Source organism: Carica papaya, chromosome 2, assembly GCF_054855325.1.
Source record: "Carica papaya isolate Zhongbai chromosome 2, ASM5485532v1, whole genome shotgun sequence".
In the NCBI taxonomy this organism is placed as follows: domain Eukaryota; kingdom Viridiplantae; phylum Streptophyta; class Magnoliopsida; order Brassicales; family Caricaceae; genus Carica; species Carica papaya.
Window position 1 is genome coordinate 7,198,147 of NC_142310.1, and position 23,619 is coordinate 7,221,765.

At 34.4% G+C, this 23,619-nt stretch overlaps 1 protein-coding gene and 1 long non-coding RNA gene across 3 annotated transcripts; one reads left to right on the forward strand and one right to left on the reverse strand.

Moving 5' to 3' along the window:
• Positions 1 to 1,219: 1,219 nt before the first annotated feature.
• On the forward strand, positions 1,220 to 10,063 carry ICME-LIKE1 (alpha/beta-Hydrolases superfamily protein). Of its 2 annotated transcripts, none has more exons than XM_022054589.2 (11): positions 1,220 to 2,017; positions 3,493 to 3,569; positions 3,726 to 3,795; positions 3,903 to 3,983; positions 4,433 to 4,507; positions 7,650 to 7,751; positions 7,844 to 7,984; positions 8,136 to 8,201; positions 8,303 to 8,446; positions 9,329 to 9,419; positions 9,780 to 10,063. In XM_022054589.2, exons 1-11 carry the CDS (start codon positions 1,638 to 1,640, stop codon positions 9,939 to 9,941), a joined length of 1,389 nt encoding a protein of 462 aa, XP_021910281.1. In that variant the 5' UTR covers positions 1,220 to 1,637; the 3' UTR covers positions 9,942 to 10,063. The 2 variants fall into 2 exon arrangements, with proteins under 2 accessions (XP_021910281.1, XP_088069173.1); XM_088213047.1 differs by having other exon boundaries at positions 1,878 to 2,017; positions 3,498 to 3,569.
• Positions 10,064 to 19,315: 9,252 nt separating this feature from the next.
• On the reverse strand, positions 19,316 to 20,261 carry LOC110824188 (uncharacterized). Its single transcript, XR_002541509.2, has 2 exons — positions 19,830 to 20,261; positions 19,316 to 19,595 (listed from the first exon to the last, which is right to left on the reverse strand). It is a non-coding gene; the product is annotated as an uncharacterized LOC110824188 (long non-coding RNA).
• Positions 20,262 to 23,619: the final 3,358 nt, after the last annotated feature.

Genomic DNA, 23,619 nt, shown 5'->3' on the forward strand with positions numbered 1-23,619 from the left:
GACGATGGTGTTTTTGGGGCCCATTACTGGATGGGGTATGAGGACGGTCAAGTTAATTATCAATATTGATACTAGGTCCACGAGTAGAGAGATATTCCTATGGACCCTCAGAAATCCTAGTAAGTAGGTTAAAAAGGAAGGATTGCTGATCCTATGCATGAAATTGAAATGTCATTAATTATTTTTATAGGTTGATTTTGAAAAAAATCGTAACAGTAAGTATCAAATAAAATTTTTTTAAGTTAAATGTATTTATTTAAAGCAAGAACTCCATTAGTTATTTTCTGAGTTTTACTAACTTTCAGTTTTTCGTATCAGTGATTACTGTGATATTTTTACTTACTAATATAACTCACTATTTTATTAATCATTTCTGATAAAGAAGATCAAAATCTAGATCCTGATCAGAAAGAGGGTTGTGTACTCCACCTCCTGAACTCCCTTTAAATGTTAGTAAATGTTATCTTAGAATACTTATTTATTCGTTTTCTTTAATTACCATTTGTTTTTTATGAATTACGTAGAATGGACATTCCCGTAACCCTATTTGACAATTTAATTTATTGTGTAAGAAATGTAAACCCTAACATTGTCTTATTAGTGTTGATGTAGCACATTAATATAAGAGTCATATATTTTTAGATAAAATAATTATTACATAATAGTTAAGTAATTTTAGTTGTAGTAATCATAATTAGAGAAGAGTAAAACCATATTAAAGCTGATTAAACTGAATAAAAAAATAAAAAAATAAAAAATAGTTAGACCAATTAAATCAGTTAAAAACCAAATAGTTTCGATTCTTCAAAATACAAAACAGAAACCCACCAAATATTAAATTATATTTTTAACATAATATATTATTTTTTATACATTAATATATAATAATATAATATATATAACTAATTAACTAAAAGGGGCAGGGCAGTGTCTGGGCTGGGCCGCCAGCACCGTCCATTCCACTATATTATTATTAATTTATTATATATAAAAAATTATATATGCATATATTTACAAAAAATATATATATTAATTTTTACTTTTCCTTGTGCAAAATTAAATGAATCCAACATTACAGTTTAAATTTTAAAATTTTTATTTTTACGTAATCCAAAATTATTAGTAAATAAAATATAATTATATAAAAATGACTTGTGAGAGAAAAAATAATACTATAGCAATTCAGTATTTAGTTACACCATTTCTGTATTTTTTTTCAAAAAGGTTGTTAATGAACTTGTACTGCAATAGTTGACAACAGGGAAGACAGCCAATTCCTATGAGAACAATCCAAGGACAGAGACAAGTTGGGACGCAAATCCAACGGGGCAAATGGAAGCGAACAAATGAAGCGACCAATTCCATAAGTCTCACCCCCACATTGAACAACACCCAGATGGCAAATCCCAATCGGCTCCTTCTTCTCCCGTAAACTACCTGCTCTGCCCTCTAGATCCTCTGTCGTCTCTACCACAAAACTTTTACTTGTTTCCTGAACGGAAGAAATTATACCATCTGTTTTTGATGCTCAAGGGTCTTCTATCAAATATAAAAAGCTTAACGGACACCATAGCACAACGTATGCAACCCTGAAAACATTTGGGTTTGCTTCATTCTTGGGTCGGAAGTAAAGAAAAATGCCGTCGCCATTACTTCCGATCTCGAGTCGCTCTTCAAAATCCTCACCGGAAAGAGCATTGTTGGTAAAAAGTCAAATTGAGGATGATCCATCAACCAATATCTTCATTTCTTCTCAATTTGAAGATGAGAAAGCCATGTCTATGGAGCCTCTTGTTTCTAGAGCTGCAAGCTATAATGGTACCATAGCTACCACAACCACCGATGATTCTGCCAAAAACTATCAGCAGAGACGGCGACGGATCGGCAGCGAAAACTCACTTTCTTCCCTTTCCAGTGGAGACAGCCCCCAGCAGTCTTTTAGCGAGGATGTGGGGCATGCTGCTGCAGAGACTTTTTTGGTGACTCGGTTGAGCTTGAAGCTTTTGACATATCTTGGGTACAATATTTTTTCGTTTTGCTCTTGAACTTTTGTTTATAAGAGTTGCTTTGTTTTTGTTTGCGCCTGCGTAGAGTTGGTTCATGGGGGCAAAGAAGCTGCTGCTAAATAAAACATTGGTTAGCTTTATCGGAGATTTTTTCTGGTTACCCGTGTTAGTTTTTGGGGTTTCTATTTACTAAGTTGGTGTTTAGTGGAGTAATCGGCTATAATAAAGTTTATGTGTGGTTGGTGGATGGGTGATCGGTTTCAAGGTGTTTGCTTCCTTGTGCTGATTGTGAATATAACTTAAGCTTTAAATCTTGGCATTGGATTCTAAACTTTGTCTGGTTAATCTATTTGAAAGTTAAATAGGAGAGAGATTGGTCCAGCTATTAATGTGAATTCTACCATTATGATATTGTGATAAATGGATTGATTGTAATTTTGTTTTTCTTGGAACCTGGAATTCAAAATCATCAGAATACATACATTGAAGCCAAGCAATGAGGCCAACGAAAAAGTTCTTTTAGTCCGATAATAATGGAAGCATTGAGGTCTCTCGAAAAGATGAATATGTCAGTACAGCATGCATAGATATTGTATTTTATGATCTCTCAAATTAAGCCAATAAAACTTAGTTCGTATTTGCTGAAGTTTCTTGTTCAAGGTGAGGATACTAATGTCAATATTGCAAAGAAGTATGTTCTAGCTCCTAATTTAGTTCCTAGTGTTCGTGATGGTATCCAGTTATTAGGCAATTTTCCAGTGATACCGTGCTTTGATTTAAATGGTTGACTTGTGCTTCATAATCCTTCCTACTTTGTGTTGGTCATTCCAAAAGATCCAAATTCATCCCCTGGTGGGTCTGGGAATGCAAGTAATATTGGAGGACAGAGTCATATCTTTGCCAATAGAAAAAGGGATTAGGGGTGGATTCTTTTAAATATGAAATCCAAATATCAACACTGAGAAAATTGTTATCTTAACCTTCAAATATTTACTCAAATTATCCCAGTGGGAAACTTAGTAAAACCTTCTTTTTGCAAGACTAGAATGAGACGACACAAACATTCAAATAGTTAAGACAGTTTTGTTTAATTTAATCTAGTAGGTATTTTTTTCCCAGATGCTTAAGATAGCCTAACATGTTGATTGCAAGACAATTTCACAAGATTTCAATGTGAGTGAAGCTGAATGACGAGACAACTCATGGAAAAGAAAAGGACAACGCATCTGAAAAAGTTCAAATAGATATAATCTACTTTGTGGTCCTTCTAACTCCAGTATCAAGTCCACACCTTGAGCCTCTACATTCATTGAAAGAAAATACTTTGAAGTGTGTAAAGCCATTCTGGTTGTTTCAATTTTGTTTTTGTCTTTGTTTTTTTGATGGACTTCTGAGATGTTATTTCAAGTTGAAGTATCGTAGCATTTGTTGCTTCAGTAAACCTTTTCCAAATGTAGGATGCTTCTTGATCTTCATTTTTGTTCAGGGTAGGCTACAAATGGATGTTAAGGTTTCTTGCACTTGGTTGCTACTCATTTCTTCTTATGCCAGGCTTTATTCAAGGTATTTGTCTGATTTACTCCATAATTTCCTGAACGTTATTTGTAGCTTTTTATTTGCATTATTTAAGTTTATAATGCAACTTGTATTCTCACTGAAATTAGAGTAGTTAAATGTAATAGATAGGCCAAGCATAACTAATCTGTTAGTCTTTTGCAGTGGGATATTACTATTTCTTCTCCAGGCAGATTCATAGAAGTATAGTTTATGGTGATAAACCTAGAAATAGGTAAAATTTATAATCTTGATTTAGTCCTTTGCCATTTAAGTGCAATGAATTCACATGATTTGTAATTTCATGGATTTTTAACTTGAACATATAAAATTTGTTTGCAGGCTTGATCTATATCTACCTAAAAACAAAGATGGGCCGAAACCGGTAGTAGCATTTGTCACTGGTGGAGCATGGATTATTGGGTGAGTTATTTTCTGCATTTTTGTAGTGTGTCATAGGAATTCTAAGGGAATGAAGCTGTAGAAGGGGGAAAATGTCAGAATAAAAGATAATGGTGCACATCATATATTGGGTTTAGCCTTGTATATATAAGAGACAGATGGGTCCTTTAGTTAAATAAGAACAATAGAACAATTTAACTTAAATGGAGGTAATGATCCAAGCAAAAGAACAAAATAAGGAACTAAAAGACTGGTAGAAGTAGAAGTTACTATACCATAACTGGTTTTCGTTAAACATGTTCAGCAAATTAGTTTGGGAGTCTACTTAGATTCTGTTAAGGCACTGAATATTTGTATGTTTCTGTACATGGGAACTGGAGTTCCTTTTTGCTGTTTCTTTGGGCATTTACATCATACCTGTGGCCTAATCTAACCTTGACATGTTTCTGGAGTTCCTTATGCTGATGCAGGTACAAAGCATGGGGTTGCCTTTTGGGACAACAATTATCAGAAAGAGATGTTATAGTAGCATGCATAGATTACAGGTTAATTACCCTTTTTCAGCGAATAGCATGCTGTTGTATATGTTATAGATGTTAATTACATCCATATGCTAGTCCAGGTATTTTTTTCTTTAATCATGTCTACATTGGCTACTTGGAGTCCGTTCTGCAAGATTTTTTATTTCCTTGGGTGTCTTAGATAATTGAATCACTTCTTATTGGTAGAATTACTGGTCCCGTACCTGCATCGACCAACCTTTTTAATAGAAGAAGTGTATTACAAATAAGGCACTAAGGGGGGCCCTGGTGCTGCCTATGTACAGAAGATAACAGAAGCAAACTATTTACTGTTCAACACATAAATACCTGATTGGTCAAGACAACATACCACAACTGATGACTTAGCAAGCATTTTGATGACTTGGCCCTCTATATCAATCCCCTCATGACCAATCTTATTAAGATTCGTTTACATAAACCATAGATACACTCAAACACTTGCACTCATGAGCACTTTATTAACCTACGCCCCATCATTATGCGAAAGGAAGAGAATCTTTTGATCTGTAAACTGAAGACAGGAGACATCAATCCTTCCTCTCCCACATAAAGGCTTTAACTAGGTTCCTCTTAGAACCCCATGTCAACATGTGACTAAGAACATTAAATATCATCGTGGAAAAAAAAGAGAAGAAAAGGTGAATGACATTTTATGGAATGACAGCAACCATAGTTGCTTCCCTGTGGTTGCAATCACCATTTCATTGTGTGTCCATTTGCTAAACCTTTTGTAGTTTGGTACGATGTTTATGTCAGCTATTAATACCATTAAGAAAATATGCTCTTTTTTTTCTTGACCATATTTGTATTTATTTCCTGTGTATAATATCAGTGTTATTTCCTTAATCTTCTCCATGCTTGGATTTATGTTTTTTTTCTATGGCTGTATTAGGTCCCTTGACTTGTGATCCAGTCATAGGTTTGTTGAGGGAGAAATCTTCTGGCAAGTGTGAAGCCTGCTTGTCAGATTTGCAGCCTTGACGACTTATGGTTTGTTTTGTTTGAGAGAACCAAAGGTCTCTTAAAGAATTCTCTATTCTTAAGAGGATAATTATCACATGCTTTTTCTTTTTATTGATAATAAAGGAGTTTATTGGAGCAGTGCTTCTACAGTCTCGGGAACAATTAAGTAATTTAATCAATTCCTAATTGTAGAGTTTAAATGTAGAATCAAATGCTATGCGAAGGAAGATCCTTTCATGAATTCCTTCAGCACATTTGACAACTTAGAGCCCTAATCAGAACAGCTGAAAAGTCCTAACAAAAGGTGGCAGAGCTCCTAATACTTGTTACTTCTCCTCTAGTTTGGATTTCCTCTGTGTCTATTGCTGGTACACCTGACCAATAAACCAGTTAGGATTAGTTTTTGTGCGTGTAACAGCACTCTTCACCCCGGCAAGGTGCTTGTCTGTGAGCACCATTAGCAGTGGCTCATTTATCGTCGTCTTCCCAGGAGGCATCAGCTGGTGACATCCTTTCCAAATGAATCAGCAGCTACTTCTTTCCTTGTTTGGTATGCTGGCTGAGGACTGCTTGAGGTGTAGCATGATTTCCCCTGCATGAGTATGGGGAAAACATAATTCTACAGCTTGATATCCCCAATAGGGCTTCAAGCAGGAGACATGAAAAACTGGATGAATCTTAGTTGTCAGAGGTAAGTCCAGTTTATATGCTACTGATGCAGGATAAGGAGGGTTTGAAGAAAAAACTTAAAAAAAAAAATTATCAGGTACCAAAATTGGAGATATTAGATCTCAATAATCAAATCAGTATTTCAATACTTGAATTATAGTTGTTGAAAAGTGTATGCATATGTAATTTAATATGTAAGGATATACGATAAATACTCATATGTAATTAATTTGAAGGGTTTCCATTTCTATATTAAGAGTTGTATATCTATAGGATTCTTTCCTTTAATAATAAACATATCATTCTATGTTAAGAATCGTTTGATGTGAATTATATAGAATATTACAACCCTATATATATATAGGATTTTTCAAGATGGAAAAAAGAAATAAACAATTAATTATAATTAATTATACATAGTGTGATCTACCTTTATATACTTTAATCAAATTTGCTTCCTCTTTAACAATTACACCCTTTAACCTTATTTACTTTCACTTCAACATCCTAATTTATTTTTCCTTTAATACCCTCCCTTAAGTTGGGGAATAAACGTTGTCAATTCCTAATTTCTTAATATGAGTTTGAAATGTTAGATTACTTACACTTTTAGTTAACATGCCTGCTAGTTGAAAATTGGTGGGTGTGTATGAAATATAAATTAAGCTGCTGTCAAGTTTTCTATGGCCCTTTTGGGATCATGGAACAGATTAGAATTTTGAACTATCAATTAGCTCTACGGGAAGGAGCATGCATCCACTTGGTGTCTTGTGCATCCTACTTAAAAATATCTTTTGGGAATGAGCCAGTTCAGCCATTCTTGCTCTTGACACCGCATCAGGAAATGCAGCCCATATTGATGGCTATATTGGAGCAATAGATAGTTGCAGGACAACGTAAGTTACTGATTCCCTAAGAGAGTCTCCCTTGGACAGATGCTTCATGGGAGAAAGAGGACATACTGCAACTGCATCTACAGTTGACACTTAATGACAAGCACCATGTTGGGAAGGGGAGAAATGTCACGGACTGCCACTGACAAGTTAAGGAGGTTCACAGGGATAATTTATTCATGCAGAACCCACGGGAAAGGAAGAAGTGGCATCTAAGAGAAGGAGGATTCCAGCAGGTCTAGGATTAAGAATAGTTACTTTAAGAATCATATTTAGTAAGAATTTTAATAATTGTTGATTTAGGATGTTTAATAAAATAAGGTCTAAGAATTCTAGTTATCCAATAGGAATCTAATTCATTAGCTTCCTTCTAAATATGCTTATTATGGTCAATAAAAGTATTGTCTATCTAACCTAAAAAGTTTGGAGTTTTACTCTAAGATCCGAGGTTCTCTTGAGTACACCTTACATAGGCCGTAACTCTTGATCTGATTCCAGACATAGGACTGTTACAGCATTTACTTGAGTATTTTTTTCATGTTTTTAATGTTTCCAATCCTTAACAAATAGCATCTTTCTGCGATTGAAATTTATTGCAGAAATTTTCCTCAGGGAACTATGAGTGACATGATTCAGGATGCTTCTCAAGGCATCTCATTTGTATGCAATAATATTACTCAATATGGAGGTGATCCTAACAGGTGGTACTAAGTTGCTTTCTCCACTTAAATCTTCTGTCTAAAAATTTATTTCACAGATTATTATGTTGATGCATGATTCATTACTTGTATAGAATTTATCTGATGGGACAGTCAGCTGGTGCTCATATTGGAGCCTGTACTCTCCTGGAGCAGGCAATCAAAGAATGTGGTGAGGGAGAGAATGTTTCCTGGAGTGTCTCCCAAATAAAGGCTTACTTTGGCTTGTCTGGTGGGTGAGTATATCTTCTTCCATCATTAAATGTTGAAATTTTCACTAGATGAGCATGGCTACCTACAACATGATGGGAGCAAATCTTTTTCCCCATAAAATTGGATACCTATTAATAGATTATTTTTCACTGCTGCTTCTGTCCTGGCAAACAGGTACAATCTCCTTAATCTTGTAGATTATTTCAATAGTCGAGGCTTATACCGTTCGATCTTTCTAAGGTAAATAATTTGTTTCCCTGTTGACTTATTTTCCAAATTAAATTTCTGAAACTAATGCCATCTATGATGGTAACAAATGGATAATTTTGATTTTCACACAGCATAATGAACGGGGAAGAATCTTTGAGACGTTTTTCTCCTGCAGTAATGGTACAAGACCCAAATGTTAGACCTGCTGTTGCTCTCCTTCCTCCTATTATTCTTTTTCATGGTACTGGAGATTATTCCATTCCATCAGATGACAGGTTTAAATCTTTTCCTAAAAGTCTCAGTTATTTCTTGTCATCAACTTGTAAAACCTAGCGGGTGTTATGTTTCATTGAGCTACAGTAGCATCCTACTTTTTCAGTGTACAAATAAATGTTATGGTTTGTTTTAACTTACTAAATTAAATTATTGTGGGGATTTGGTTAAAACAAGAACTGCCCTGGCTATATTTTGTTATTATATATAGTTATCTTAGATGCATCTAGAAAGTCTCTCTGAATGTTTTTATCTTCTTAAGTATATATAGAATAGTAGATGTCCATTATTCAGGCTTGTCAGGGCCTTGGAAAACCATGTAAAAAGATTAGGGGATAAATGTCTTATATTTAAATTGTATTGTAATTTGTGTATATCTCTAACATAGCATTGTTTTTGTATCATTAGGATTTTAGAACCTAACGTTAGTTCAATTAGGACCATATCTTGTAACATTATAAATAGCATGTTCATGTGATGAATAAGACAACCCTTTCAATATTTATATCTGGTCACTAAGAACATTTCTTATCAAGCCTCAAAGGTACATAAAATGTGAAATAAAGAGGTAAAAAAGAACAGGTAATAAATGGCCTGGGATTGTATAAGTAAATTTTCTGTGCTAGATTTTAATTATAGAGTCTGAGTTGTATCCCAGAATTATTTGGCTGATGACAGTTGTAAAAAACCAAAATTCGAAGTTCAAAACCCAAACTCAAGTCTTGACTAGCCAGGCTGAACATAACATATTAACATGGCTCGGCTAGGTGAGACCCTTATCAATCCTAGCCCACTAGTGTTGTGTCTTCAGTGAAAAATGTTGTAAATAAATAATGATTATTATTTATTGCTGGTTCATAAATTTGATTATGCTTTTTCTGCAGTAAATATTTTGCTGATGCTCTTGAAAGGGTTGGTGTGAAAACAGAATTATATTTGTACGAAGGAAAGACTCACACGGATTTGTTTCTTCAGGTAAGAGACAAGTCTTTTCTGGTTTGGCATGCCAATATTAGATGTGTGGATTCATCAAACTGCACGTTTGTTTTTCAGTCATTTATCTTCTCAACAAGAATGTTCCTTGTTTTTATTAACTGACACTCTTTATAGACGAATATTTCCATCTTTGGAAGGAATCATTTTCTTCTGTGGCCTGATCACTAAACACTAAACTAACAACAATGATTTTTCGTCTTCTTCTTTGCTTCTCTTTCCATTCTATGTGCAAATACTAGATGAATCATTAAAACTTGGATTTTTCCTGATGCTTTTGTGATCATTACTTTATTTTAATAAGTAGAAAGCAGAAGGTAAACCCTTGTTTGTGCTTATCAGGATCCAATGAGAGGGGGAAAAGACAAAATGTTTGCAGATTTAATTGCGAAAATTCATGCTGATGATCCAGCAGCTCGTCACAAAGATGCAGTCGCTCCCCCAAGAAGGCGCCTTGTTCCTGAATTCATGTTGAAGCTGGCGAGCATCGTCAGCCCTTTCTAGCCATTTAACCTTTCATTCAGTTGCCTTTGTTGGCATCATGCAAGCATACTTATCATTTCATTTCAATGCATATTGCAATCTACTTGTAAATACTTGTTTTCGTATTGCTGTTCTTTTCATCACCCGTTGCCCCTTCATTCATATTTTTCTTGCTGAAGATCGTGTGCATGTGTGTGCGCGCACGCGCATGCGTGTCAATTATGTCAATTTCAACTGCCAATAGCCATTTCACTAGTATAATGCCTTAGCTAATTAATGTCAATTACATCATAATTCTTTAGCTTATTATTGAGAAATCATAAGTTGGATCATCTAAAATTCAAACTGATAGGAAAAACATTAAATCTTTCTGACCATATTCTATATTCCCAACAATTATATGACAGATTTTCAGCATATAATTTTAATAACATTTGTAGAAGTATAATATATGTTCTGGCTTATGTAGGTTAATTTAGTTATTTGCAAAGAAAATGATAAAATGAAATTTTTTTTATTTGATCAGAGGACACCGAGTTCCCACATGATTACACTGGTAGACAAGAAAAACACAAGATAACATGTGTATAATATATATATATATATATAAAAGTAAAAGGAAAAACCCAACGTGCAATTAATATTAATTTTGATCACTTCTTTGATGCTGCTTTCCCTGCACCTTTCCCCTGTAGAAATACATCAAATGAAAACATAATTAACTTTTGTGAATATTTTTTTTAATCAAAAAATTTATATTTGTTAATTAATTGAATATTATATATATATATATATATATATATATAGACACACACGCGTGTACGGGTATACCTTCTTCTTGGGTTCCTGCGGCTTTGGTGCAGCCTTTCTTGTAGGCTGCTTGGAAGTAGAAGATTTGGAGGCGCCATCAGAAGCTTCCTTCTTGGAATGCCCAAACAGTTGAGACCCTACAGGTTTCTCAGCCTTCAATGACGCCATCAAATTAAAGAAACTGATAAATATAAGTGCTAATATATATGTGCTCATCTTCTTCATCTACATGGTCGTATATATATAGACACAGAGAAAAAGTTCTGCAACTGTGATGACGGAATTAGAATCCTAGCCCTACCACACAAAGGGACGGTGGCAGTTGAAGAGAATGGAATAACAGGCTTTGAACAGAAATTCGAACATATATATATATATATATATATATGTGTGTGTGTGTGTGTGTAATGTATACATAGGCATACAATACAATTTACACCCAGTATCAGATGCTTTTCGTTTCTCTACATTTAAGTCCTACTGTTATCTTCCCCGGATTGTTTTTGGAAAGTGAAGAACATGTACATATATAACAGTTTCCGAAATCAAAATCAAACATTAATTATTTGTAAAATGTGGACTCAAGCTCCCATCAATAGATAGTTCTTTTCTCCATGGATTGGAGTAAAAACTTCTGAAGTTTTTAAACTTATCCGATTGAAGAAATGACTATTTAGTAGGGCTAAATAATCATATATATAGTTGGTTAATGGTATTATGGCAGTGAGACATGTAAGTAGATTTTTACTAATAATTTCTTATTTGTTTAATATTTTTATTTGTTTCTATTATATATAGTATAATTTAAATTTATTACTAACATATACCTCGTGTATGATAATATCTAATTAATTATGAACGGTCTAATAATGATTAGAATAATTTTTGTAATCATTTTTTTTTTTTCTTGGCTATGTATGGTTTTTTAGTATATACGATTAATTGTATGCCTCTTTCTATCCAAGTGTAAGATGAAGTGTAGGTGTATCCCTGGCAACCCACATATGAAACAACCTTACTCAGCTTTATTATTGAGTGCAATGAAATTAATGTGCTTATTATCATTACACTTGATCGTTGTCAAAGTCCATTGAGAGAAGCGATTTAATGACAATTTATTTAGATGAGAAGTAAGCCTCCAAATTGACAGAGGAAGGAGTTAATTATCATAAGAACTCCCATTTATAAATTTGTAGTATTATTAATGATAAGTGAATAAGAACATATACCTCTATAGCACTCTAAAAAATTAAAAGATGTCAACTTCATAAACTCTAATAACATAAACAAGAATAATAAAACCTTGGTTAAGGCAGTGGCAAAAGTAGATCTCTCTCCATATGTTACTAGTCCCCAAAGTGATTTGTACACAGTTTGAAAATCTGATTGCTAGATTTTGGTGGAACAGTAGTGAAGATGGTCAAAATTATGCTCTAGTAAAAGAAATGGCGAACTTAGTTTCAGAGATTTTGAATGCTTCAATATGATTTTGTTGACTAAACAAGTACAGAAGTTAGTGTCAAACCCTTGTTCTCTATTATATCAAGTTTTACAAGCAAGATATTTTAGGAATAAAGACTTCCGTTCAACTGCTCTTAGATTCTAATTGTTGGGTTTTAGGTTTCCTCTTATGTGAAAAAACCTAAATCATTTTTGAGTCCACTTATTTTTTGGCCTACTAGGGTTATTAGAGTTTTTTTTTACATATTATTTTAATCCTAAAAAATAGTATAAAAACAAGTTTTTAGCCACCAAAAGGTAAAGAACAAAAAAAAAAAGAAATTTTTTGCTGGAAAAATTACATCCGACATATTTTGCTTCTTTCCATGATCAGACAGTGATTTTTTTTTTCGGATCAAGCTGAAATTTGGTGAGTATTTAGAAGATTATTTGTTCTTCATTATAAGTGGTGGGAGATCGATTTTAGACAGTTGAATTTTCAGTACTTTCAGTTTGAAATTACTATTCACGTTTTTTTTCCTACATCAACTAGTTTGACTTTCTCCAACAATCGGATGACCATTTATAGTCTGATGAGGCTGAAATTTGGTGAATATGTTCGGGATAAATTGTTCTTTAATTTGAACGGTGAAGATCATATTTGAACAATCAGAACGCATCCGTTTCGTAGGAACAATAGCTACTTTGGTGATATTTTTCTATTTTCTTGTCTATCTCTTGTTGTTTGGTTAATTTGTTATTGAGTATTTATTTGAGGATTATAATGGTTGCTTATTGTTGCTGTAAACAATAATTTTTATAGTGGAGCTCTTTTTACTTGGACCAGGAGAGATCCTATAGTTTTTATCATTCACATTGAAGGAGTTTTCCACATTAAAAAATTTTGGAGTCTTTGTGTGATTATTTTTGAGCATCTTGGGGCAGATTTTATCATATTTATTTTGGCTGAATTTTTACTTAGTTTTCACTCCTCGTTGATTCATTCAAGTGCTTCCTACAAGGAGTATTAGAGTCAGGTTCACTAATTCATTGGTTGATTGTGGATTTTCTTTAGTTTGTTTGAATGATAGAGGTGAATGTGAGTAAAATAGTTTATTTGGATAACATAAATTATTAAAAGTGGAAAGGAAAAATGAAGGATCTTCTTATTGTGAAAATATTGCATTTACTTGTGTTTGTTTCTAAAAAATCTGAGTCTAAATTCGATGAAGATTGAAAATTTAAAAACTTACAAGTATGTGGTTTTATTCGATAATGGGTAGAAGATAATGTGTTGAATCATATTGCTAATGAAACAAATGCCAAAATTTTGTGGGAAAAGTTTGAAACCTTATATGCTTCAAAGACTGGAAACAATAAGTTATTCTTGCTTAAACAAATTATATGCTTACAATATAGAGAATGTAGTTCTATACTTGATCATGTGAATGAATTTCAAGGTATCTTTGATAAACTGTCTGATGTGGGTGTTAAATTTGATGAAGATGTTATTGGACTTTGGTTGATAACTAGACTTCCTGACTCATGGGAAAACTTTCGTGTTTCTTCGACTAATTCTGCTCCTAATGGTGTTGTAACCATGCAGTATGCAAGGACTGACATTCTGAATGAAGAGATGAGAAAAAGAACTCAGGGGACATCTAGTTCATAGTTAAAAATCTTGGTTACTAAAAATAGTGAGAGAAGTAAAAATAACGGTTAAGATCAGAATAAAGGCAAGAGCATAAGTAAATCAAAATTAAGGTACAAGAACTGTGAATGTTATAATTGTAGTAAAACATGACATATTAAGAAATATTGTTATAAGTGGAAAAAAGAGAACAAATCAGACAAAGGGAAACAAGAAAAGAAGAAAAATGACAACAATATTGATTGTGTTACCATTACTACTTTAGATGATGATTTGGCTATAGTTTATCAAAAGAATATGAGTAATGTAGCCTATAATGATACTGTTTAGGTTCTTGATAGTTGTGCATGCTTTCATGTTATATCAAGGAAAAAATTCTTCACATCTTATACTCCGGGTGATTTTGGAGTTTTGAAGATGGGTAGTGATGGAGTGTCAAAGATTATAGGCATTGGAACTATTTGTTTAGAGACCCAAAATAGAACAAACTTATAGCCCAAAAATTTAGACATACTCTAGACATTAGGTTGCATTTAATCTCCACTAGTAAGCTTGATGATGATGGCTATTACAGCACTTTGATGATGGACAATGTAAATTTAGCAAAGGTTCCTTAGTTGTGGGTAGAGGAAAAAAGGCTTCGAGCTTATATTGGTTGTAAGCTTCAATCTTTACAGATCTTGTTAATGTAATTGAATGTGATAGTTCCTCAAAATTATGACACAAGAGACTGAGTCATATTAGTGAGAAAGGATTTGATTGTCTAGGTAAAAAGAATTTACTTTCACGATCAAAAGGTGCAAGGTTAGACAAATGTACTCATTGCTTGGCTAAGAAATAAAAGAGGGTTTCTTTTAAACATCATTCCTCGTCCAGTAAAGATGATTTGCTTGAGCTGGTGCTTTAAGATGTTTGTGGTCCTTTAAATGATAAGTTATTTGGTGGTGTACTTTGTGACCTTTATTGATGATCATTCAAGGGGACTTTGGGTTCATACCTTAAAGTCAAAAGATTAGGCGCTTGACGCATTTAAAGAATTTCAAGCTTCTACTGAGAGAGAAATTAGAAAGAAGTTGAAATGTATTTACACTGATAATGGTGGTGAGTATTGTGGGCCAATTGATACATATTGCAGAGAATAGGATATCAGACGTCAGCAGACACCTCTTAAAACTCTTCAGTTGAATGGTTTGGCAGAAAAGATGAACAGAACATTGATGGAGAAAGTCAGATGCGTGTTTTCAGAGGCTAGATTATCTAACTCTTTTTGGGGTGAAGTTTTGTATATTGTCGCACATGTGATCAATCTAACTCCCACTGTTGCATTGGGAAATGATGTTCCTAATAAGTTCTGGTATGGTAGAGATGTTTCCTACGAACACCTATGAGTGTTTGGTTGCAAATATTTTGTGTATGTTCCTAAAGATGAGATGTTCAAGTTAGATGCCAAGACTAAGCAATGTATCTTCATTGGCTATAGGTAAGATGAGTTTGGTTACAGATGCTACGACCCACTTCAAAAGAAAGTTATCAAAAGTCGTGATATAATCTTTGTAGAAGATCAAACTATTGAAGATATTGACACGGTGGAAAAATTTATATCTCAAATTGATAGTTTGATTGACTTAAACCCATCTCCTATAACTCATATGCTTGATGTAGTTGAGGTTCAAAATCATGATGTATAAAATAACAATCATAACATAGATGAGATTGGTGCTCCTGAATATAAAGTAGTTGATGTTCAACAAGAGGCACATGTTGAGAAACTTGAAGTTTCACTTTGGAGGTCTACTAGTGATCGAATGCATTTTACTAAGTATTCACCTAATGAGTACATACTATTGATAGATGAAGAATAACTTGAATGTTATGAAGAGATAATTAAGATTGAGCAAAAAGTAGAATGGATTGCAGCTATGAAATATAGAATGTAATCTTTAGCTGATAATCACACATTTGAATTGGTAAAGCTTCTTAAAGATAGAAATTTTGTGAAAAATAGGTAGGTCTATAAAGTGAAGCAAGAAGAGAATTCTAAATCTCTATGATACAAAGCCAGATTAGTTGTCAAGGGCTTCGGTCAGAAAAAATGAGTTGATTTTGAGGAGATTTTCTCACCAATGATCAAGATGTCATCAATTCGTGTTATTTTGGAGTTAATTGCTAGTCTTGATTTAGAGGTTGAGCAAATGGATGTTAAAATAGTCTTCCTTCATGGTGACTTAGAGGAGAAAAATTACATGAAATAACCTGAAGGTTTTGTGATAAAAGGCAAAGAAAATTATGTTTACAAATTGAGAAAGAATTTATATGGATTGAAACAAGCACCTAGGAAATGGTATAAGAAGTTTGAGTTAGTTATGATTCAATAAGGCTATAAGAAGAGTACTTCTGATTATTATGTTTTTATGTTAAGATTTTCTGATAGTGATTTTATCATCATATTACTATATGTTGATGACATGCTCATTATGGGTTCTAGTTCTTCCAAAATTGATAGCTTGAAGAAAAAGTTGAGCAAATATTTTGTAATGAAATATTTAAGGCCAGCAAAGCATATTCTTGGCATGAGAATCACTTGCGATAGAAAATGTAAGAAGTTGTGGCTATTTTAAAAAAATATATTGAAAGGGTACTACAACGATTTAATATGGTCAGAGCTAAATCTGTAAGTACACCTCTTACTATATCTTTTAAATTAAGTGTCAAACAGTCTATTTTTAGTGAACAAGAGAAAGAAGACATGCAGAAAATTCCTTATGCATCTACAGTAGGTAGCTTGATGTATGTTATAATTTGTATTAAACCAGATATAAGTCATGCAATTGGTACTGTTAGTAGATTTCTAGCTAATCCAAGAAAAGGGCATTGGAATGCCGTGAAGTAAATTTTGAGATATCTTCGTGGTATTGTTAGTTTGAAGTTGTGTTTTGGGATTGAAAAACCTATTCTTAGTAGTTTATAGATTCTAATTTGAAAGGGGATACAGATTCAAGAAACTTTACTTCTGGGTATCTGATTACTTTTGCGAGGGGAGCTGTGAAACGACAATCTAGGTTGCAGAAATGCATTGCATTGTCCACTACAGAAGCTGAGTTCATTGCAGTGATTGAAACATGCAAAGAATTGCTTTGGATGAAGAATTTTTTAAATGAGCTGGGCTTTACACAAAAGATATATGTCTTATTTTGTGACAGTCAGAGTACTATTTATCTTGGTAAAAATTCTATTTTTTATGGTAGATCCAAACGCATTGGTGTGAGGTATCATTGGATTCATGATGTTTTGGATTTTAAACAGCTTGAACTTGATAAGATACACACTGATGATAATGGTTCTTATATGTGCACAAAGGTTTTACCAATAGTGAAATTTAAAGCATGTCGAATGGTTGGCGATTTGGCGAACTCCTCCACATAATCAGGAGGGGAGAATTGTTGGGTTTTGAGTTCCCTCTTATGTGAAAAAACTCAAATCATTTTTTAACCCACTTGTTTTGGCCCATTAGGGTTATTAAGATTTTTTTAGGGTATACCACTTTAACCCTAAGAAATAGTATAAAAATAAGTTTTCAGCAACTAAAAGGTAGAGAAAAAAAAAGAAAATTGTTTGCTGGAAAAATTACATCCAACGTATTTTGCTTCTTTCTACGATTAGACGATGATCTTTAGTCAGATCAGGCTGAAATTTGGTGGGTATTTAAAAGACTCGTTGTTCTTCATTGTGATTGGTGAAGATCGATTGTGGATGGTTGAATTTTTGGTACTTTCAGTTTGAAATTACTATTCACGTTTTTCTTTCTTATACCGACTAGTTTAATTTTCTCTGACGATCGGATGGTCATTTGTGATCTGATGAGGCTGCAATTTGGTGATCATATTCGAGATAAGTTGTTCTTTAATCTGAATGGTGGAGATCGTATTTGAACAATTAGAATGTATCTATTTTGCATGAACAATAGCTTCTTTGGTGATATTTCTCTATTCTCTTATTTATCTTTTGTTGTTTGATTGATTTATTGTTGAGTATTTGTTTGAATATTATAGTGGTTGTTTATTGTTGCTGTAAATATTAATTTTTATAGTAGAGCTCTTTTTACTTGAACCATGAGAGGTCTTGTGGTTTTTATCATTCACATTGAAGAGGTTTTACAAGTTAAAATTTTTGGAGTCTTTGTGTGATTATTTTTATCTTGGAGTAAATTTTATCATATTTATTTGGCTGAATTTTTACTTAGTTTTCACTACTCATAGATTCATTTAAGTGCTTCTCTACACTAACCTAGCTATGCTTGGAGAAGCTTACGTGTTGGAAGAAAATTGCTAGAAGAAATAGTAATCTAACCAAGATGGAGTTCATGTATGTATGCCACACCCTTTGATATCTTAAGTTATTATGGTGGCTGATTTGGTTGACCCTCTTGGCATCACATGGAAAAGGATTTGGCTAAGACTACTTTTATCTCGAAGATGCAACATTAATCACCCAAATACCATTAAGCAGCTAGTACATTCATAAGTAACAAAATGATCCCTTGGAAACAGTTGTGGAATGCACCTATATTACCTTGTATAAAACACATGGTATGGCACCTCATGAAAGACTTTTTACTCGTAAAAGCCAGACTGGCCTAAAAAGGTATACAACTTGACCCCATTTATTCTCTATAGAGAGGAGGAGACTATTGGTCATCTACTTTAATTTTGTGAGTATACAGAAAATAAAGGAAATTGTTCCTGTTTAAAAGAGAACCTCAGCTCTCATAGGGCCTTTACAGTTGGTTAAGAGATTGTTTATTAGCAAAATTTTTTAATGTTTGGTTCATGTATATACTAAGGGGTATTTGTTGGGCATATAACAAATAGATTCATAATGATTGGGATTTAATCCAAGAACTTCATAAGTATATTCAAGAATTTCAGGCTTACAGATTGACAAAAATGACATCCTATAAGTGAATAGCTTTCAAAGCGGTCGGAAGATCAGATGGGTCCTATCTTTAGCGAGAAATAAAAATTAATGCTGATGCATTTATTGGTATATGATTTGTGAGGTTTAGGGTCATTACTCGAGGCTCTAGTGAAGAACTGTTGTTTACTGCCATGTGATGGATTTTATGTCTTACGTCTATTGAGCTTGCAGATGTACAATTCTCATTTATAGTCTGGAGCTAACTAAAGATATGCATTTTCAACGCATATTAGATAAACGAGATTGTTAAGTAATTTAGAATAGTTTATTTTCAGCTACCATTCTGAATTCTGAATTTAAATTATTGTTGGGGAATGTGTGTTTACTAGTTTCTTTCTTTTTGTCTTTTGAATGCTTAGAATTTGTAATTTGACTACACATGCCTTCTCTACGGTGGCTCTTCCCTTTGTAGGTTGTCATTGTGTGGTTAACCAGATACCACCTTATTTGTAATGAAATTGTATTTTTGAAATAATAATAATAATACTATAATAATAATACAACTTTAGTTACAAATATATAATATGTAAAATATACGTTATTTATTTATTTAATGCGGAAAGCTTAAAAAGGTAGAAACATGGGATGGTAGTACATGGGGAACAAGAGCTTCCATAACAATGTAATTAACACTAAGCAAGCTCTCCAGAAACTAATTATAAATACATAATTTTAATTAATTAGTTTCATGAAGTGATTGCATCATCTTAATTAACATGTTATACCAAAGTTCTTGTCGTCCATTCTCCTCCATTTTAGATATTCTTGGCTGCTGCCGACGGCTTCCCACCTCCGGATGCCTTAATTAAACGCCATAATGTTAGTGTAATTAATTAACGTCAACAATTGTATGTATACCAACATGTGCGTAGGATCAAATAATAATCAAAACAAAAATTAATCGCATGTTGCGTGTTCCATGCATGCAAATACATACGTATGCTTATTATAGTATATGACTATGTAACAAACTTCAATGCTATGGATTTATATTTCTAAACATAAATATACTATAAGCGATTATATATATCTACCTTTTTCTTAGGTTCCCTGGGCTTCTGCTCAGCCTTCTTAGGCGCCGGTTTGGAGGCTGGAGCTTTAGGTGTTGCTTTGGCAACAGGCTTCTCAGCTTTTAACGATGCCATTCTTCTCGAAATTGCAGACTAATTAAGCTTGGGATAGGAAAGAAGGAGATTGTGTTAAATTAAGCTTCCCTGGTCTGATAGTTTAGCTGCACATTCCTATACTCATATTTATAGCCAACCAGAAGTTAACTTAATTGCGAATATGCATATATTTACATTGCCAAATTGATAGTGAATAGGTATAAAAATGGTGGCAGGCATTTTCTTAAAGAGGAATAGAATAAGTGAACTGCATGGAAATCCCCCTCTTATTGGGGAGTTGCTGGATCAGATGCTTTACTCACCTACTTATACTTCCAGCCATATGTATTATGCATTAGGATTTATGCTTATTCTGCTATAGATAAGGGGCCGGTTAAGATATTTTCAGGGCATAATCCTAAGGACATATACGTATATGTGTGTGCGCGCGCGAGTAAGTATCTGTAGGTAGGGAGAGAGACTCTTTTAGTAAAAATACACATTAATTTTAATAATTTAATTTATACATAAATAATAATATAATCAAATTTTTTTAATAAATAAATAAAATAATCAACCTCATATCGAAGATATATACAAGACATACAGTATGATTCAAATTTATAAATTTATAAAAGAAGAATAAAAATATTAATTATACAGTTAAGAAACTTATTTAACTTCAAAATTATTTCGATCATATTAATTCATTTTTAGCGTTTTCATTTTTTCAAAAAAAACTTTTGGAACGTACAATTAGCATTATTTTATAAAATAAAAATATATATGAGATAATTAATGAATAAATATTAGTCGATCAATTTTTAATTATCGAACTTAATTATAGAGGTAGAATTTTAGTTGTTTCCCCTAATTAAATGCTTCATTTCTTGTTCTTTTAATGTAACGGTCCCGGAATTTAAAATCAAAATGTATGTATTAAAGATCTTAAATGCGGAAGCGTAATAAAAATTTTGATTAACATCCCTTACACAATAACAAAAAACGTACTCAAAACATGAAAGAATAAACTAATTTAAAAGAAATGTTCGAAATAAAAACTATAAATAGAGTTATAAGGTCCTTAGGCGTCTAACTCGCCATCTTCCTGCGGAACAGGCTCGGGAACCACGTCTTCCTGATCTGAAATGATTAAGTAAGGAATGAGCTACACTAACTCAGTAAAGACATCACACTATCTCACTGCCACAGAAGTAAAGGTCGGTAGAAAACAAAAACGACCAATAGAGCATAATTTATAACAAACTCATTTATTAACATAAAAATCTTTACTATCCAATTACCTCGGTGAGATTCATGAAAAAAACATATGAAAACAAAAACATGATAATCATTATAAAATCATATACACTTAATAACAGGACACATGTCATACTTTTTGGCACTTCAAAATAGTCAGACAATAAATTTCCTCTTTTACTAGCCTACTAGTATCCGTGGGGATCCATAGGGGGTCCCCGCTACACGTGAACCATTATCATTAATAACCTGATTCCAGGGCCGTCCCATACCCCGTCCGGTATGGCGCCAAAACCATAAACCTCAATACCCCATTCGGTATGAGGGTAGAACGGGTCGTCCCCATACCCCATCCGGTATGGACACCGAAACACATAAGGTCTCCATACCACGTCCGGTATGAGAGACCACGTTCTCGGTAGGGTTCCCTACCGACCCGGTCCGTCCACCATCTCCTAGGATATCTAGTCAGGCTGTCTACATTATCCATTTATCAATTCACATAACCTTGTTGCCTTTTTTCTTGATCTCAATCATCAAATAATACACAACATGTAAACCAGTCATTGACACCAAACAAGACAACACAGTATCGGGTTCACCATAATACAAACCATAATAAAAGAAATCATGATTCATGCATACGAGACCATAAAATAATTACATCAAACATCATACTGCATTTAATACTGAAAATTAGATCAAACAACAACTGACCAACAATGTATCAGACTCGGGCTCCATTGGCAACCTTAATCAATTATACATCTATAAAATCATAAAATACTATTTAATTATTTATTAAACTTTAATCCCGTGATAGGAAATAGGGTGAGGGGTCCTTACTTGTTTCGGGGTCTGAAATCGACTCTACAGTGGGCATACGGGTTGTCCCTAATTTTCCTGAATTTTTTTCCGAAAAACTGAAATGCACACCGGTACCTGCACGTGTCCCAAAAAATTTCAAATCAGACCTAGGGCCCCTTTCGGCCAATATCGGAATTCTGGCACGGCGGCTCCGCCGTGCTCCGGCAACGGCGCCGCTGCCTGTGGCGGCGATCCGCCTCGAGTTGGCCGTTTTCGGCCAAACTTGCATTGGTCCTTGCGATGAAACAATCTTAGGGCCTTCGGTGGGCTAAAAAATTACGAAAAATCGAGACTTACCGGCGGCGGTGCTCTCGGGTGCAGCGGCTCCTCTGGCGTGAGTCGCGTTTTGATGTTTGGCTCCGATCAACCTGTAGAGAAAAGAACGGTGATCACAGTGGTATAAAATTTGCATCGAACGGAGGCCGGGAAAGGCCTCATCGGAGGCAAAAATAGAGGGGAGTCGTGGCAGCGGCGCTGGACTTCGGCAGGGTTTTTCGGCTGATTGGCCGGTGGTTTGGCTCCAGTTTGGCCATAGGCAGATTCAACATCGAAAAACGAGCTAGGGAGAGAAAATTTACCTCGATTATCGGTCGAAAAATTCTCTAGTGCGGCGGCGGGTGGCAGTGGCTGGCTCCTCCGGCGTCTGGTTCTTCTTCTCCGGCGAGGCACTGGCAGCTAGGGTTTTGTGGTTAGCTGTGAGTGGGGTTATTTATACCCTTTGCCTTTTGATCTCAACCGTCCATCAAGATTAAATCTAGACCGTTCGATCGCAATTTAATTTGGATTAAATCTGGACCGTCCATCGCGATGCGATCTGGACCGTCCATGCCTGATTGAATCTGGGCCGTTCGTACGCGTGAAATCTGGGTCGTCCGTGCGCGCAGGAACGGATCTGGGCCGTCCGATCGCGCGCACGCGGATCGCCCACGTGGCATGTCTCGTGTCAGCGTTTCCTTGCCACGCGGCGTGTCCTAGTTGGTCGGGGCTGCTGATCGGGCTGCTGACGTGGCTACTGACGTGGCACAATTTTTCTAAATTGTGTTTTGACCCTCGGTTTCCGATTTTCTTTTCAAAAACACCCCCAGAATCCAAATTTTCATCTCTTTTTCCTAAAATCAATTTCAATTAAATTCAAATAATATTTTAACCCAATTTTGTCATTATTATTATTTTTATTTTTATTAAATTAAATTAAATTAAAATCTAAAAAATTCAAATACAAAAAATATAAAAAAAATATTTTGGGTGTTACAACTCTCCCCCCCTTAAGGAAATTTGGTCCCCCAAATTTGTCTCTCACTCTTAGTCGAACAAATGGGGATACTGGACTCTAAAATCCGATTCTAGCTCCCAGGTTGCCTCCCTAGGCGTGTGGTTCTGCCACACGATCTTTACAAATGATATTTTTCGGTTGCGGAGTATCCTGTTCTTTCGGTCCGTGATATCGACTGGTACTTCTTCATAAGACAAGTCCTCTTGGAGTGGAAGCGGTTCATGAGCCAAGACATGAGAAGGGTCCGGGTTGTACTTACGTAGCATGGATACGTGGAACACGTTGTGGACTCTAGAGAGCTCTGGAGGTAGTGCTAGT